The sequence below is a fragment of the Leopardus geoffroyi genome, chromosome D1 (genome assembly GCF_018350155.1).
Source record: "Leopardus geoffroyi isolate Oge1 chromosome D1, O.geoffroyi_Oge1_pat1.0, whole genome shotgun sequence".
Lineage (NCBI taxonomy): Eukaryota > Metazoa > Chordata > Mammalia > Carnivora > Felidae > Leopardus > Leopardus geoffroyi.
This window is the reverse complement of record NC_059329.1, coordinates 39,701,626-39,719,348: the sequence shown is the minus strand read 5'-3', so window position 1 is coordinate 39,719,348 and position 17,723 is coordinate 39,701,626. Positions and strand designations below refer to the sequence as shown.

The 17,723-nt window shown below is 47.0% G+C and overlaps 1 protein-coding gene across 1 annotated transcript in view; it reads right to left on the bottom strand.

Moving 5' to 3' along the window:
* Positions 1–15,278, bottom strand: part of VSTM5 (V-set and transmembrane domain containing 5) — a 32,380-nt gene extending 17,102 nt beyond the window's left edge. The window contains exon 1 of the mRNA XM_045483617.1: positions 14,884–15,278. Within this exon, the coding sequence (XP_045339573.1) occupies positions 14,884–14,974 (91 nt within the window). The 5' untranslated portion in view covers positions 14,975–15,278. The remainder of the gene's footprint in view (positions 1–14,883) is intronic.
* Positions 15,279–17,723: the final 2,445 nt, after the last annotated feature.

Here is a 17,723-nt window from a genome sequence, read left to right as displayed (position 1 = left end):
CGATTACTATGACCAGCTCCCTCCAATCTCTTTAGACCTCCAAATTCCTCTTCCTTCTCAGCAAACGACCTTCTCCTCCTGGGCACCGCTGGCCACCTCTCCTACCTGAAGCACACTTGTGCCTTCTGGACTGCCACACTCCCCGGGTATCCTGGCGTCCCTTCTGGCTTCTTCTCTGACCACACAGAGAACACTCCGCAGGCTTCCTCAGACCCTGAGAAGGCACACCTGCCTGCCGGAGCAGAGGGTGGCAGAGAAGGGCAGGATGTGGGCCTGGGAAGGCCACTCTACTCACACTGTGTGTAACCAAAAGCCACAGGTGCCGTTTGGGTGGCACCACACCCTGGCTGGATGACTCTGCAAAGCTTTTTATCTCTCTGCCCCTCTATTTCCTCATTTGTAATTAGGGACCATCAAGGCTTGGCTGTCAATGATCCAATAAAACCCCCCCCCAAAACCCTTAAGGCTGTGAGAAGCTGATAGCCGGGGCACAGGGGGAGCTCCCTTCCCTGATTTTCTCACCCAGATGGAGCTCTGATTCCAGGCCATGAGAATCCAATCCAGTCTCCTTCCATTCAACAAGCACTTAGGAAGGGAGGCCAAGGGGACTAACATTCACAGAGCACCAATTCGGGTCGCTCGCTCTGCGTGCAAGGCCATTATTAGTTAATGTGGTGCCTGACCAGCTCCACTGCCATCGTTCTCAGAATTCCCATGCACAGGGCCTTTCAGCCGGCCTCCCCGGCCACAGCTCATTGGACCCAAGTGGGCCACTTGACCTTATCTACTCATTCACCATAGCCGAGAAGCCTGATTGAATCCTGACATCCTTGATTGAACATTAGATCATCTGGCGAAACTTTTAAGAATCCTACCCCTTTGGGTAGAGGTACTCAGAATCATTTGGGGGGAAAGGAAAGAGGGACGGAAGCCTTTGCGATCTTTAAAAGTCCCCATGTGGGGGGCGCATAGGTGGCTCAGTGGGTTAAGCATCTGACTCTTGATTTCAGCTCAGGTCCCCATCTCATGGTTTGGTTCATGAGTTTGAGCCCCACATTGGGCTATGCAATGACAGTGCAGAGCCTGCTTGGGATTCTCTCTCTTTTGCTCTCTCTCTGCCCCTTCCCCGTGCTCTCTCTCTCTCTCAAAATAAATAAACTTAATAATATACAAAATAAAAGTTCTCATGTTATTCCAGTGTGCAGCCAAGATTGGTAACTACTGAGTGAATCCGCACTAAGGGGCTAGCCGCTGAAGGCTCATAACCCCTCAAAGAAGCACTTAACAAAGCCTAAAGCCAAAGCAATGGAGGCCTGCCAGGTAAGAGGGATGTGTGGGGCACCTGTGCCAGCTCTTTCTGGGAGAAATGAATTTTTTCTGGCATCCTGCAAATGTTATTACTTCTAGGGATGCTTTGGGGGTTAGGGAGGAAAGTTAAATAATTCCATTTGCCCCTCCCCTTTCTCCAAGGCTATAATGCAGTGGTTCTCAACATTTAGCTGGATCAGAATCACCGGAGGTCTTGTTAAAATGCAATTACAGTCACTTAAGCGTCCGACTTTGGCTCAGGTCGCGGTTGGTTGGTGAGTTCGAGCCCCACGTGGGGCTGACAGTGCGGAGATTGCTTTGGAGTCTGTTTTCCTCTCTCTCTGACCCTCCCCCGCTCGCACTCTCCCTCTCTCAAAAATAAATAAATGACCATTTAAAAAATAAAATACAATTGCTAGGCCGCATTCCATTTCTCATTCAGTAGTCTTGGGGGAAGGCCTCAGAGTTTGCATTTTTAACAGGTTTCTAGGTAATGCTGCTGGTCTTGGGACCGCATGCTCAGAACTTTGGTAGCTGTGAATCTGCAAGCCCTGAGGGGCACTGAGGAGGCTCCCAGGATCCCTGCAGGCTGGCCCCTCCTCTCCTTCTCCGACACTGCTAACACCTCTTACGCCGCCACGCCACGCGGGGGGCGGGGGTGGGTACCGCCTCTGCTGCAGAACCTCTCATCTTGGAGAAAGGAAGCTTTGGGACGCCCAGTCATTGCCAGAATGAGGATCGGTGGTTAAAGATCCAAATGAGGAAGGTTCTGGTAAAGAGAACTGAGGCCGTGTGGGTGTAATAGATGCATTCATGGACTCTGGAGTCAGAATTTAGGTCTGCCAGTAATGGCTGTGTGATCTGGGATAAACTCCTTAGTCTTCCAGCGTCAGTTACGTACTTATGAAATAGATACACTACAATAGTGCTGTGACCCAACCTCCTGCAGCAGAAAGAAGTTTCAGTGAGACAATACCTATAAGGAGCGTATCACAGTTTCCAACGCCTGGTGATCACTCAATAAATATTAGCTATTATTAATGAAAATTCTCTGACGATCCACTGAGCTGCTTTACTGAAGTAGTGAGCTCCCCATCCCTGGGTGTGTGCAAACAGAAGCCGGAGTTGTACCAGGGACCGGAGCTGGTTCTTCCAGCCCAAATCCCATAGCAGGTATAGACTGGAATGAACACTTGTAAGTCTTATGATTTCCTCACAGAATTCCTTTTGGGATCTCTCCCCCACTTGCTGCAAAGCTGAACTCTTCTGAATAGCCATGGGCTGCATTTCTACCCGGATGTCAAGGAAGCCAGCCGGGCATGGTGGAGGCGGGCAGCCTGGCCCTGCACAGCCTTGTGGGGGAGGGGGGCAGGGTGCCGCAGGGTTCGCTGTCGGCACAGTGGGGCTACAGGACTTAGGGTCGGGCCTGGGCCAGTGTCCAGCCTGGGGAACTGGAAAGTGGGGTTCTCAGGTAACTCCACAGTTAATATGTGTGGAACAGGAGGACTAAGGAAGAAATGAAGTGGGGTGACTTCCCCATGGTTCTTTGAGAGGTATTTATAGGATGCCTGAAGGCCCTTGGAAGAAAGGTATAGAGCAATGAAAGGATTTAGGCACATTCATGACTAGGTACCACAGTTAGGGTACAAAGTTCCCCCTTCAGAGGCACTAAGGGGCCGATTCCTCTTCACCCTGTAGATTTTACATATCACTTCTTCCAGGAAGCCTTCCCTGATCGCTCCACTCTAGGTTAGGGGGCCCAGCTCTGTGTTCCCATAGCTCCCTGTTCCTGTCTATCAACACACTTATCTCGGTCCGTGGTAATTCCTCGTGATTAATGGCTCATCCTCCTCGATCAGCTGTCAACTATGAACATGGTGGTGGGGCGGGCAGATCCATTTTCTTCACTGTTGAGTCCCCAGGGCGCATCACAATGCCTGGCACTGTGGGCTTTCCATAAGCGCCTAGTGGAATGAGTGCCTTTAGGCAAGCTCCTCAACCTCTCTGAGCCTCAGTTTCTTCATCTGTATAATGGGGGCCAATAGCCAACAGCACCTATTTGCAGGATTATGTGAAGGTGAGTGGAAGCCTGCTGTTTGCAGTACCTGGCACAAAGCAGGTGCTCAATAAACAGCCACACATATCGTTGTCTTGTAACTATTATTAGCAAGTATAAAAACTCAGGAGAGACTGCCTTTCCTTCTCTTCGGTCAGCTGGAGTGGTCTTCTAGACAACACATCTGCTGTGTCTCCCCTGGCGCTGAAAGTCCTCAGTAATCTGCTCTCAACTTTCTTTTCCATCCCCATCCCTCAAGACTCCTCGCCACCCAATTCTAGTTCACCAGACTACAGACCTCTCCCCTCTGGGCCTTTCTCCCCTCGTTCTCAGCTCAGACTCCCCCCTCCCCTATCTCAGGTGTGTGCTCCCTCAAGGTGCCTCCTCCGCCAGGGCCCCCCCCCCCCCCCGGGCTCCTGTAACATAGTTCCCAGCCTGCCTTGCATTCATGTCAGAGGACTGACTGCCCACCTCCCTGCCGGAAGGAGCAGGTGAGCGCCCAGCATGTGCTGAGGTCCGAATGGCCAGCGCCCAGTGACGTGTAACACGATGGATGGCTCATTCAGGCTGGGGCTGCCACGTTGAAACCATGGTCTCCTCGACATGAAGGGATAAGCTGTGGTTCAAGAACCCCTGAAATCCCATCCTAACGTATATAGAAAGCTTGGTTGATGGCAACAGGAGAGATCAAGCCTGCGCTTCTGCTTCTGGGCATTGGCTTCCAAAAGGAATGTGATCTATTCCCCTAGTGAGCCCCGGGGGAGCGAATGTTACATTGGTAGAAAAGGGCAAATCGAGAAGTCTCCCGTGAGGTCCCCTGGTCACTGCCTGGGGCCAAGGGACCCACATCTCCCTCCCAATTCTCTGGCACTAGAGTAAGGGTCTATCAGAGGAACTATTCCAGCAGGCTCAACCTATGATCCAGAGCCAGAGCCTTCCCAAACTCTGTTTCTTTAACTTTTACACAACTTACAAGATTGCATAGGAAGAAATTGGCCAAGTGTTGGAAGACCTGATTTAACCAAAGAACGGTCACCTGCTATTGGCGCAAAGGGAGGAAAGAGGGCAATGCTGGGTCTGTGCTTCTTAATTCCTGTTACTCAGAACTGCCTCCCTCCTTGCTCACCTGACTACCTCCTACTTGGACTTCCCCGGTTTCCGCTTCTAGAAGCCTCTTCCCAAATCCAAACAAGCCAGGTAAATCCCTTTCTCTGTGGCCCCAGGGCACCTAACATCCAATCATCAGGCTAGGATGTGACTCACCCCGCCCTCCCCGCCCCTGCCCTGCCCCAGGCCATGCCTTCCCCTCCTGCTGAGTATCCTGGCCTCTCACACCGTGGATACTCAGGAACTATTGAGCAAACCCCAAACCCGACTTCCCAGCTAGGTAGCCTTGTCTTCCTGACCTGAGCCTGGTGGGAAAGTATCTATAGGTTGGTCAGGATAAAAACCACAAATAAGACATGTGAGGCTCCGCTACACAATGGTGGGTGTTCTGAGGCCAGAAGGTAGGAGAGACATGTACGCTTCCTGACTGTTTCCGTGGGATGAGACTCATGGAGGGGACATAGAAATGGCCTAGTCCAGGAGCACTGCCTGGTCACACATTAGGATCACCTAAGGAACTTAAAATCAGAACACAGCGGTACTGGCTCCCGCCCTTGGAGATGCCAGTTTGACTCTCTAGAGTAGGGTGTGGGCATCTGTAGGTCTTACAAGCCCCCCACGGGGTTCTAATGTGCAGCCTTGGCTGAGAACCACCAAGCTCACTGCCCTGTGCACTCAGAGAGGACGGGGACTTGCGTGGGTACAGGGTTTACAGCCAGCGCTGGGACTGGGACCGGCTCCCCGGGCTCTTCCTTTTCTGCCAGCTAAGGATTCCTCAGGAAGTCCCAGAGCAGCCAGGCTCCTCTGGGGTCTGCATGACACAGGCCATAGCTGTCCCCAGGGCGCGACTCAGCAGGAGGAAAGGGCAATGTGCTTCCTGAAGCACACTCGAACAAGGAACGTCCAGTGCTCCCTTTACGGTCCAATGTGCTATTTCTTCTTTGCCCACAAGGCTGACTGGGGCCTTCCCAGTTATGGGAGAAAATCATTTTCTAACTTTGAACTTGCCAACCTGGCCTCTCTCCTACCCCCATTTACTGCTGGATAAGTAAATACTTTCCTGTCCAGGGAAAACGCAGGTGCGGGCAGACCAGGCCCACGAATGCACTGGACCAAGGAGGCGCAGTGTCAGCAGGGTCTTGGAGTGGGGTTTCCGCTAAGATCCTGGTAGATGCAGGGGAAGGCAGCAGCACACTTCCCCTTCCCTTGTTTAGCATGTCTGGACCAGGCCCGAGAAGGAACCGGGCACCTATTTTTTGAGTGTCTGCTGTATCCCTAGAATTGTCTACTCCATCTCGTCCTGTGGTATACACGACTCATATTTCAAGACTCAGCCTCACCTTCTCCATGAAGTCTTTCCTACTCCCCAGATAAGAAGTCTCCCAGTGACTGACAGAAGCAACACACATCCTCTCAGGAAGGGCTCAACTTCCGTCCGGGCCAACGGAGTTAGAGCAAAGCAATCAATTTGATATTGATGTGTCCTGACTTGAGATATATTAAAATATATTTTTTAAGAGTCTAACAGCAGACAGCAATGAAAAGCAACCAAGCTGAGCAGCAAAAAGGAAAAAGAATAGTAAAAAAACGAGAATAGGTTAAGGGAACTCTGTGAAATCATCAGGTGTAATAACATGTGCATTGTAAGGATCCCAGAAGGAGAAGAGGGAGAGAAGAGGGCAGAAGACTCCTATCAGGGGTGCCTGGGGGGCTCAGTTTGTTAAGTGTCAGACTTCGGCTCAACTCATGATCTCGCGGTCTGTGGGTTTAATCCTCATGTCCGGCTCTGTGCTGACAGCTCGGAGCCTGGAGCCTGCTTTGGATTCTGTGTCTCCCTCTCTCTCTGCCCCTCCCCTGCTCATTCTCTCTCTCTCTCTCTCTCTCTCAAAAATAAAAAAATCAAAAAAAAAAAAAAAATGAAGAGGGCGTCTGGGTGGCTCAGTTGGTTAGGCGTCTGACTTCGGCTCAGGTCATGATCTCACGGTCAGTGAGTTCGAGCCCGGCGTCAGGCTCTGTGCTGTCAGTTCAAAGCCTGGAGCCCGTTTCAGATTCTGTGTCTCCCTCTCTCTCTGCCCCTCCCCTACTCACGCTCTGTCTCTATCAAAAAATGAATAAACATTAAAAAAAAATTTTTTTAAATAAAAAATTGAAGAAATAACAGCTGAAAAACCCTAATCTGGGGAAGGAAACAGACTTGCTGATTCAGAAAGCACAGAGAGCCCCTAACAAGATTAACCCTAGGAGGTTCACACCAAGGCACACAATCATTAAAATGATGATGATGACGAAAGAGAATTGAACCTTTAATTGGAAAAGCAGCAGGAAGGGCGCCTGGGTGGCTCAGTCGGTTAAGTGGCCGACTTCGGCTCAGGTCATGATCTCACGGTCCGTGAGTTCGAGCCCCACGTCGGGCTCTGTGCTGACCGCTCAGAGCCTGGAGCCTGTTTCAGATTCTGTGTCTCCCTCTCTCTCTGACCCTCCCCCGTTCACGCTCTGTCTCTCTCTGTCTCAAAAATAAATAAACGTTACAAAAAAAAAAAAAGTGAAAAGCAGCAGGAGACCAGGGCACCTTGGTGAGTCAGACAGTTAAGCATCCAACTCTTGATTTCAGATAAGGTCATGATCTCCAGGTTTCGTGGGTTTGAGCCCCACATTGGGCTCGTGCTGACAGTGCAGAGCCTGCTTGGGATTCTCTGTCTCCCTCTCTTTCTGCCCCTCCCCGACTAGTGGGGTCTGTCTCTCGCAAAATAAACAAACTTAAAAAAAAAAAAAAAAAGCAGCAAGAGAAAAGCCAACAGTTACATACAGGTAAAACTCCATAAGGCTATTGACTGATTTCTCAGCAGAAACTTTATAGGCCAGAAATGGCATGATATATTCATATTCAAAGTGCTAAAAGGGAAAAACTACAACCAAAAATGCCCTACCAGGCAAGGGAATCCTTCAGAATAGAAGGAGAGTTTCCCAGGAAACAAAAGTTAAAGGAGTTCATCACCACTAACCCAGGCTTACCAGAAATGTTAAAGGGAATTCTTTGAGGGGAAAGAAAAGGCCGTAACTAGAAGTAAGAAAATTATGAAACAGAAAGAATTTCACAAGTAAAAGCAAACATATAGGAAAGTAGTAGGTTAACCAGTTACAAAGTCAGAATGGAGATTAACGAGCAAAAGTAGGAAAATCAATTATATCTACAAAAATTAGTCACGGGATAGGCAACATAAAAACATGCAAAATATGATATCATATACAGGACATATTAGTGCTTTTAGAATGTGTTCCAACTTAAGCGATCATTAACCTAATATAGACCGCTATACATATAAGATGTTGTATTTGAACCCAATGGTAACCACAAATCAAAAATCTGTAATAGGTGTGCAAAAACCAAAGAGAAAGAAATCCAAGCACAACACTGAAGAAAACCATCAGACCACAAGGCCAGAAAACAAGAGAAGAAAGGAGCAGAGAAATACAAAAACAACCAGAAAACAATGAACAAAATGGCATTAAGTACCTACCTATCAATAATTGCTTCAAATGTAAATGAACTAAACGCTCCAATCAAAAGCATAGGGTGACTGAATGGATTAAAAAAAATACCCATCTGTATGCTGCCAACCAGAGACTCACTTGAGACCTAAAGACACATACCTATCGAAGTGAAGGGCTGGGAAATCATATACTATGCAAATGAGAGGAGAAAAAAAAAAGCCAAGGTAGCAATACTTCTATCAGACATAATAGGCTTTAAAATGAAGACCGTAACGGGGTGCATGGGTGGCTCAATCGGTTAAGTATCTGACTCTTGATTTTGGCTCACGTCATGATCTCATGGTTTGTGAGATCAAGCCTTGCATCGGGCTCTGTGCTGACAGTGCGGAGCCTGCTTGGGATTCTCTCCCTGTCCCTCTCTCTCTGCCCCTCTCCATCTCTCTCTCCCTCTCTCTCTCTGAATAAATAAATAAACTTAACAAAATAAATGAAGGAAAGCCTGGGTGGCTCAGTCAGTTAAGTGTCGGACTTCAGCTCAGGTCATGATCTTACAGTCTGTGAGTTCGAGCCCCACGTCGGGCTCTGTGCTGACAGCTCAGAGCCTGGAGCCTGCTTCGGATTCTGGGTCTCCCTCTCTCTTTGCCCCTCCCCTGCTTATACTCTGTCTCTCTCTGTCTCAAAAATAAATAAAAACATTAAAAAAATTTTTTTAAATAATAAAATAAAAAAATAAATTAAAAAAACCATGAAGACTGCAGCAAGACACAAAAAAGGGCCCTACATAATGATAAATGTATCAATCCAACAAGAGGATATAACAATTGTAAATATTTATGGACCCAACACAGAGTTCCTAAATACATACAGCAATGATTTTCAGGCATAAAGGAAGAAACTGACATAATACAATAATAGTAGGGGACTTTAACACAGCACATACATCAATGGGTAGATCATCCAGACAGAAAATCAACTAGAAAATAATGGCTTTGAACAACAAACACATTAGACCAGATAGACTAACGGATATGTACAGAAGTTTCCATCTCAAAACAACAGACTACATATTCTTCCAAGTGCATATGGAACATCTTCCAGGATAGATCACATGTTAGGTCACAAAACACGTCTTAATAAATTTAACAAGATTGAAATCCTATCAAGCATCTTTTCCAACCACAACCATATGAAACTGAAACTCAATTACAAGAGAACAACTGGAAAAAACACAAACACATGGAGGCTAAACAACATGCTTCTAAACAACTCAATAAAGAAATCAAAGAAAAGACGAAAATACATGGAGACAAGTGAAAATGAAAATACAACCATCCAAAATCACTGGGACACAGCAAAGCACTTCTAAGAGGGAAGTTTATGGCAACAGGTCTACCTCAGGAAACAAAACAAATCTCAAATAAACAACCTAACCTTACCCATAATGGAGTCAGAAAAAGAAGAACAAAGCCCCAAACCAGTGGAAAGAAGGAAATAATAAAGATTACAGCGGAAATAAATGAAGGAGGCAGAAAACACAGTAGGAAAAAAAAAAAAATCAATGAAACCAAGCGCTGGTTCTTTGAAAAGATAGCATTGACCAACCTTTACAGCCAGACTCATCAAGAAAATAAAGAGAGAAGACTCTAATGAATCAAATCAGAAATGAAGTGGAAGAAATAACAACCAACAGCACAGAAATATAAAGAATTTTAAGAGAATATTGGGAAAAGTTATATGCTAACAAATTGGACAACCTAGAAGGCGTAGGTAGATCCCTGGAAGTATACACCCTTCCACAACTGATTCAGGAAAATCTGGACTAATCAATTACTAGTATTAAAATTGAATCAATAATAAAAAAAAACTCTCAACAAACAAAAGTCCAGGACCGGATGGCTACACAGGTGAATTCTCTGACTCAGTTAAAGAAGACTTAATACCTATTCTTTTCAAACTATTCCAAAAATAGACGAAGGAAAACTTCTTAATGGATTCCATGAGGCCAGCATTACCCTGATACCCAAACCAAACAAAGACACTACAAAAAGGGAGAAAACTACAGGCCAATATCTCTGATGAACAAAGACGCAAAAATCCTCAGCAAAATATGAGTAAACAGAATTCAACACCACAGTAATAAAGTCATTCACCATGATCAAGTGAGATTAATATAAAGATCCAGGTGGTTCAAGATTTGTAAATCATTCAAGGTGATACATCGCATTAACAAGAGGAAGGGTAAAACCATATGATTAGTTTAATAGATGCAGAAAAAGCATTAGACAAAGTACAACACCTGTTCACGATGAAAACCCTCTATAAAGTAGGTCTAGAGGAAACATACCTCAACAGAGCAAAGGAAATCTATGAAAAACCCACAGCTTACATCATATTCAAGGGTGAAAAACTGAAAGTGTTTCCTCTAAGATCAGGGACAAGACAAGGATGTCCACTCTCACCACTTTGATTCAACATAGTCCTGGAAATCCTAGCTGCAGCAAGTGGACAAGACAAAGATTTTAAAAGGCTCCAAACTGGTAAGAAAGAAGTAAAATTGCCACTATTTGCAGATGACATGATACTATATATAGAAAATCCTAAAGACTCCACCAAAAAACTATACAAACTGATAAATGAATTCAGTAGAGTTGCAGAATACAAAATTAATATGCAAAAATCTGTTGCATTTCTACACACTAATAGTAGCAGATAAAGAAATTATGAAGACGATTCCATTTACAATAGCACCAACAAGAATAAAATACCTACGAATAAATTTAACCAAGGAGGGGAAAGACCTAAACTCTGAAAACTATACTGATGAAAGAACACTGATGAAAAACTGCATTGATGAAAGAAATTGAGGACAACACAAACAAATGGAAAGATATACCATGCTCATGGATTAGAAGAGTTAATATCATTAATTCTTATTACCATTAATCCATATTACCCAAAGCAATCTACAGATTTAATGCAATCCCTATCAAAATGCCGACAGCATTTTTCACAGAACTGGAACAAAGAATCCTAAAATTTGTATGGAGCCACAAAGACCCCAAATAGCCACCCAATCTTTAGAAAGAAAAACAAAACTGAAGGTATCATAACCCTGAACTTTAAGATATACTATAACTATAATAATCAAAACAGTATGGTATTAGCACAGAAACAGGCACAGAGATCAACAGAACAGAATACAAAGACCAGAAATAAATCCAAGATTATATGGTCAATTAACTTACAACAAAGGAAGCAAGAGTACATAAGAGAATACTTGTCTCTTCAACAAATGGTTTCGGGAAAACTGGACAGCTACATGCAAAAGAATAAAACTGGACCACCTGCCTACACAATACACAAAAATGAACTCGAATGGATTAAAGACATAAACGTGAGACCTGAAAGCATAAAACCTCTAAATTAAAACAGAGGCAGTAATCTCTTGAATATCAGTCTTTGCAACATTTTTCTAGATACGTCTCCTCAGGCAAGGGAAACAAAAGCAAAAATACTCAGGACTACACCAAAATAAAAACCTTTTGCTCTACAAAGGAAACCATCAACAACACAAAAGGGCAACTATTGAAGATACTTGCAGTGGTATATCTGCTAAGGGATTAATGTCCAAAATATATAAAGAACTTATACAATTCAACACCAAAAAACCCAAACAACCTGATTAAAAAATGGGCAGAAGATCTGAATAACCGTTTTTCCAAGGAAGACATACAGGTGTCCAACAGACACGTGAAAAGATGCTCAACATCACTAATCATCAGGGAAATGAAAATCAAAACCACAGTGAGATACCACTTTGCACAGGTCAGAATAGCTAGTATCAGAAAGACAAGAAAAAACCAGTGTTGGTGAGGATGTGGACAAAAGGAAGCCGTCATGCATTGTTGGTGGGGACGAAAACTGGTGCAGCCACTGTGGAAAACAGTATGGAAGTTCCTGGAAAGATTAAAATTAAAACTATCATGGGTTCCAGGATTTCCGCTGCTGGAAAACCCAAAGAAAACCAAGACACTAATTTGAAAATAATATATGTAACCCTATGCTTATTGTAGCATTATTGTACAACGGCCAAGATATGGAAGCAACAGACGTGTCATCAATAGATGAATGAATAAAGAAGGAGTGGTATATATCTACAACGGAATATCACTCAGCCATAAGAAAGAATATCTTGCCATTTGTGACAACATGGATGGACCTAGAGGGTATTATGCGACGTGAAATAAGTCAGACATGGATAAGACAAATACCGTATTATTTCACTTATATGTGGAACCTAAAAAACAAAACAAACGAACAAAAAACCAGAAACATACCCTTAAATACAGAGAACTGGTGGATGCCAGAGGGGAGGAGGCTGGGAGGGTGGGGACACGGGATTAAGAGGCACAAACTTTCAGTTATAAAGTAAATGTCACGGAGATGAAAAGTACAGCATAGGCAACGCGGTCAATCATCTTTTAATAATGTTGTTGGTGACAGAGGATGACTACGCTTATCTTGATGAGCACTGAGAAATACATAGAATTATCAAATCAATATGTTGTACACCTTAGGGGCCCCTGGATAGCTCAGGCGGTTAATCGCCCGACTCATGGTTTCATTTCCGGTCACGCTCTCATGGTTCACGAGTCTGAGCCCCACATCGGGTTCTGTGCTGATGGTGCAGGGCCTGCTTGGGATTCTCTCTCTCTCCTTCTCTCTGCCCCTCCCCTGCTCGCTCTCTTGCTCTCTCTCAAAAGAAATCAATAAACTTAAAAAACAATTTACAAAATCTAAAAAAAGTATATTGTACACCTACAGTAATATTGAATGCCTTGTATGTCCATTATACATACATACATACATGTTAAAGAAAAAAGTCTGACAGCAAATAGGGTGTCACATAGAGGTGTCCTCAGGTCCTGGTGGTAATAGAGAAAGGAGGGTCTCCTGTCTGCAGCCCCCTCCCAGACCAGCATGGAGTATTTCAGATCTCCCGTGGAGATCAGAAATGAAGGAATTTGGAAGACTTTCTTTTTTATTTTTATTTATTTATTTTTTAATTTATTTTTTAATTTTTTTTTTTTTTTAATGTTTATTTACTTTTGAGACAGAGAGAGACAGAGCATGAACGGGCCCTGTCCTGGAATGGTTTCTGGGCCTTTCCGGGGGCTTCAGTGAGATTCCCCCTACACTGGCTCTCCTGCCCCTTCCCACCCATCCCGTCCCCAGCTAAGCCCAGAACCCACAGCTCCATTCTAGCCGTGGTGGCTTCTGGCCTATCCACTCCCTCCCCAGACCAGACTCAGCCCGCTCCTCTGTCCTCTTGGGGACTGGGCCACGAATGACTCAGTGGGGCCAGTTCTCCAGTCTGGGTTCGGAACTTCCAGGGCTCCCAGAAGGTTTGCACTTCCTGCCTCTCCAGACTCACCACTGCAAGCTGGCACTGTCGTTTGCTTGTCTGAGGGCATGACTCTGAACTAGGTTTCCCCACCGAGGCCTGCTTCCTACAGGCAGAGGGGGGCCCTGAACGAGTGAGTGAATGAATGAATTACACACTGTGGCAATTGGCTGGCGCCTGAAGTCTTGGGAACATCTGTTGTGTAAGAATGGTGGTCGGAAACGTGTTGGAGCCTTGAAAAACAATTGAAAAGGTCACTGCCAGGCCAAACACACCCACCTACCTGAGAAATAACAACCTGTTACTTCTCCCTCAACAGGCAGCCAGAAGTGCATGCCCCGTCCCAGTCTTTCTGGGTTTCTGAGATGTGCAGTCTCCAAAGCTGGGCTCTAGTCAGAGAGGTGTAAGGGTGCAGTGCTAGAGTGCTCGGGTTTGAACCCTGGCACCCCAACCTCCCCAGGAACAGCAGGCGACTTGGTGCAAGTAGCAACCTCTGTGTCTCCTTTCCTCACTTGTGAAACAGAAATCGAGTAGCACTTAAGAGGGTTGCCTTGTGGATTCAAGGACAGAAGTCTTGTTAAGTCTGAGGGATCGTGAATGCGTCCATGCTTAGTAAGAGCTGGCTCTTACCATTGGCCCTCCCACCTCCAATGGCCCTGCACTGGTCACTCTGAACCTCACTTAGCTAATCTGTAAAATGGGAATGACGATAACGTTAATGACTAGACGAGAAAGTAAAACTTACAGTCTGTAGTTTGTGCCATTGGGAGTTTGTGCAGCTGTGCCTTACATCCAGACTCCCCACACTAGGGAGATTCTAGGGTCACCCAAAGCCCGCCACTCGGTGCACAGTGGCAAGGGCCACCTCAAGCCCCAACACCCAAACCCAAACCCCCAGAACCCCTTTACTTCAAGAGTCTGCGGTGGGCTCTTCTGCGTTTAGGGAAGGCCTACAGAATGTCCTGGTGACCGGGGAAGCCCGGAGGAGGACGAGGGGTCCCCACAGTAGGGGGCGGGGCCCGCGTGCCTTTGGGGTCGGAACACCTCAGCTGCAGTCCGGTCATTCCAGGAAAAAGAAATAGAAAATACTGCAGAGGAGGCGGCCGCCCGGGCCCGGAGCCGGTTATCTCCCCGCCGGCTTCCGGCTCTGATAACGCCCCGCCGGGCGGGGCCGGGACGGGCACCCCCAAGTGGCCCAAGGTGCCAGGACCGGAGAGCCTGCGGTTTGCTCGTCCCCTCCGGCCGCGATCGGCGCCCTAGGGGACGCGCCCAGCCCCGCCGGGGAGCAGCGCGTCCCCTGACAGGCGGGGCCCCCAAGGTGGGCTAGGGCCTGTGGCCCGGCAGCCGCGACACCCGGGACCCGAATGCCGCCCCACGCCGCCCTGCGGTCCCCCGCCGCGCCCCGCGCACCCCGCGGTCCTCCGCAGCCCCCCTGGCCCCGCCGCCCCGCCGCGCCCCGAGCCTCCCCGCTGCGCTCGCCCCGCCGCCTCCCCCCCCTCCGCCGCCCCGCGCTTACTTTGCAGACAGCAGGCTGCGGTCAGGCAGAGGGCGAGGAGCCCCAGGGATATGCCGCGGTTCTTCCTACTCCCGCTCGGCAGAGGCCTCATGAGCAATCCCGGCCCGGCTCCGGCCCGGCATGGGCTTCCAGGCGGCGAGCGCGGGCCCGACTGTGCGCTGTCACAGCGCCGTGCGGCTCCCGCCCGCCCGCCGCCTCTGCCCTCCTCCTCGGAGTCTGGCAGGTCTTCTAGGGCCAAATGCAGATGAGCTGATCCTATAGTGGTTGAGCCAGTTCCCAAGGAGTGGGAAGGAAAAGAGAGGAGAGACAGAGAGAATGGGAAAGCAGTGGGAACGCACACGCTCAGAAGTAAATAATGGCAAATAAAGAGCAGGCTCCTTCCGTTCACACCCAGCGTCCTGGTATTGTTTCCAGACTCAGCTGGATGCTGGATACAAGAGGGAGGGAAAGTACTAGCTGTTGGCTGAGGACCAAGAGAGACCATCTAATGGCTCCATGGGCAACCAGAAGGCTTTTAGGAAAGTGAAGTGACAGCCTGGGGTAAGAGGGGTGGGAAGAAGGGGACAACAAGAGAGCCTCAGGCAGCTCTGGGTGGAGCCATTGGATACTAATGATATCCACCCACCATCCATCCATCCATCTGTCCACCATCCACACACCGGTCCATCCATCCGTCTACCCCCATACCCATCTACCCATGCACCAATCCATCCCTTCATCTATCCAAGTGTTCTTGGACAGCCTATTTGTTTGCAAAGGGCCTGGCCCCTGGGAGATACTAAGAGAGCATTGAACCAGATAGTGTTTGGTTCAGGGATGGGCACATGGGCCTTTGGAGGCTGCCCTGACGTCATTGCTGGGATTGCTGAAATCAGAGGATACAAACCTGAGAATACTGGGGAACCATCTTGCCTGTCACGTGGAGAGCCTGTGAATTAAGAAGGAAGCCAACGGACACAGATTGAGCCAGCTGGGAGCCGCCAAGAAAGACTGAGCCCTAAGAACATGGTTTGACCTCTGGGATTCTGCACATTTGCCTTTGCCAGTTACGAGCAAGTAAATACCCTCTCTTGACGGAGAGAATTTAAGTTAGATTTCAATGACATAGAATTGAGAGAGTCCTGACTAACACAAGTGGTCTTCTTGACATTTTTCTGTTTTCTTGATCCATGTGTGGGGATTTAGGAATCACTCGTATTTGTTTATTCATCAAACTGTATCAAATCTGCCTTTACACCAGGCAATGTGCTAGGCTCTGCAGCTCCAAAAATAAATAACTCGTGGCTCCTGGTCCCAAGAAATTCACAAACTAGTGGAGCCCAAATGATCCAAATTGAGAAAGGCATCCAGGTTTGAGGGCTCTTCTTGCTGAGGCCAAGGTGAGAGGAAACTGGCTGTTTTGCTCATTGCTGCAGACCTGGCACAGGGTAGGTGTTTAATAACTATTTGCTAAATGCATATATGGACGAGAAAAACTGAAGTCTGAGACATTTACGAGAGAAGAAAGAATATCGTGAGATCAAGAGCTGATAAAGGCTAGAATGACCCAGTGATGCTGTAAGTTTATATCCCGCCTCTGTCACCTCCCGGCTCTCCAGCCATGGAGAAGTGACAACAACTGTCTGGACCTCTGAGGGGACTGGGCTGTGCCAGAAACGGTCGACCCTGTCTGCACATTAGAAACAAAGCACCAGGGGATTGAATGTTACAATATGGAACTGGGTGTCCCTCCAGTTCAATGAATCAGATTTTCAGGGTGGTGGGGGGCAGGGGCTGGGCATTAGCGTTTCTCAAAAGCTCTCTCAGTGATTCTGATGTGCAGCCAGGGTTGAAAACCACTGCTGTGGATTAGTTAGAAGCTTCTTGAGGTCATGTTTGATGACACTTAGAACTAAGTTTATCAGATCCTTTCTTTAAATTTTTTTTTTTAACGTTTATTTATTTTTGAGACAGAGAGAGACAGAGCATGAACGGGGGAGGGTCAGAGAGAGAGAGGGAGACACAGAATCTGAAACAGGCTCCAGGCTCTGAGCTGTCAGCACAGAGCCCGACGCGGGGCTTGAACTCATGAACCGCGAGATCATGACCTGAGCCGAAATCGGACGCCTAACCGACTGAGCCACCCAGGCGCCCCTCAGATCCTTTCTTTAGGGTAGGGTTGCATAGAGGGGAGCAGGAAGATAGCATGAGTCCATTTCAGCCATGATTATATTTACCGTTTCCTTTTCTCTCTCTTTCTTCCTTTCCTCCTCTCTGTCTTTCAACAAATATCGGTTAAGTGCCTACGAGATCCCAGGCATGGCATCAGTCTGGTTGAGGCAGAGAAGGAGGAGTGGGAAGGAAGACCGGAAAAGTAGACTGGGACTAAGACTTGAAGGGCTGATATACTGAATACTGAGTGACGGTGCTTGTTTTTGCTAAAAGGATGTAATTCGAGAGTCACACCTAATCCGATATATTGGCTCCTTCTTTGCCATCTTTGGCATATATTACAGCAATTAGGTATTGGGTCACTCTTCTCACCAACCAACCACTCTGGAAAAGAATCAACATCCACCAGTGCTTATTTTCTCAAAGGCTTCGGAGCCACTTTTCACTTCCAAGAGAAACAAATGATGTGTTTACAGTGCCCAAGGTTATGACAGCCCTATAGCTGCACACAGTTCTTGTTTTTGAGGACAGTCCTGATTTTACATATGCTCTTCCATTGTTCCTGTATGTACATAAGAATTTGTGAGGCGATATATCCTGGTGTTTCTGGAAAATTGACACTACGTCCAGATGATCTGTAGCTTCTTGCTTCTTTTGTCTCTCTTGAAAATATGCTTATTGTTTATCAC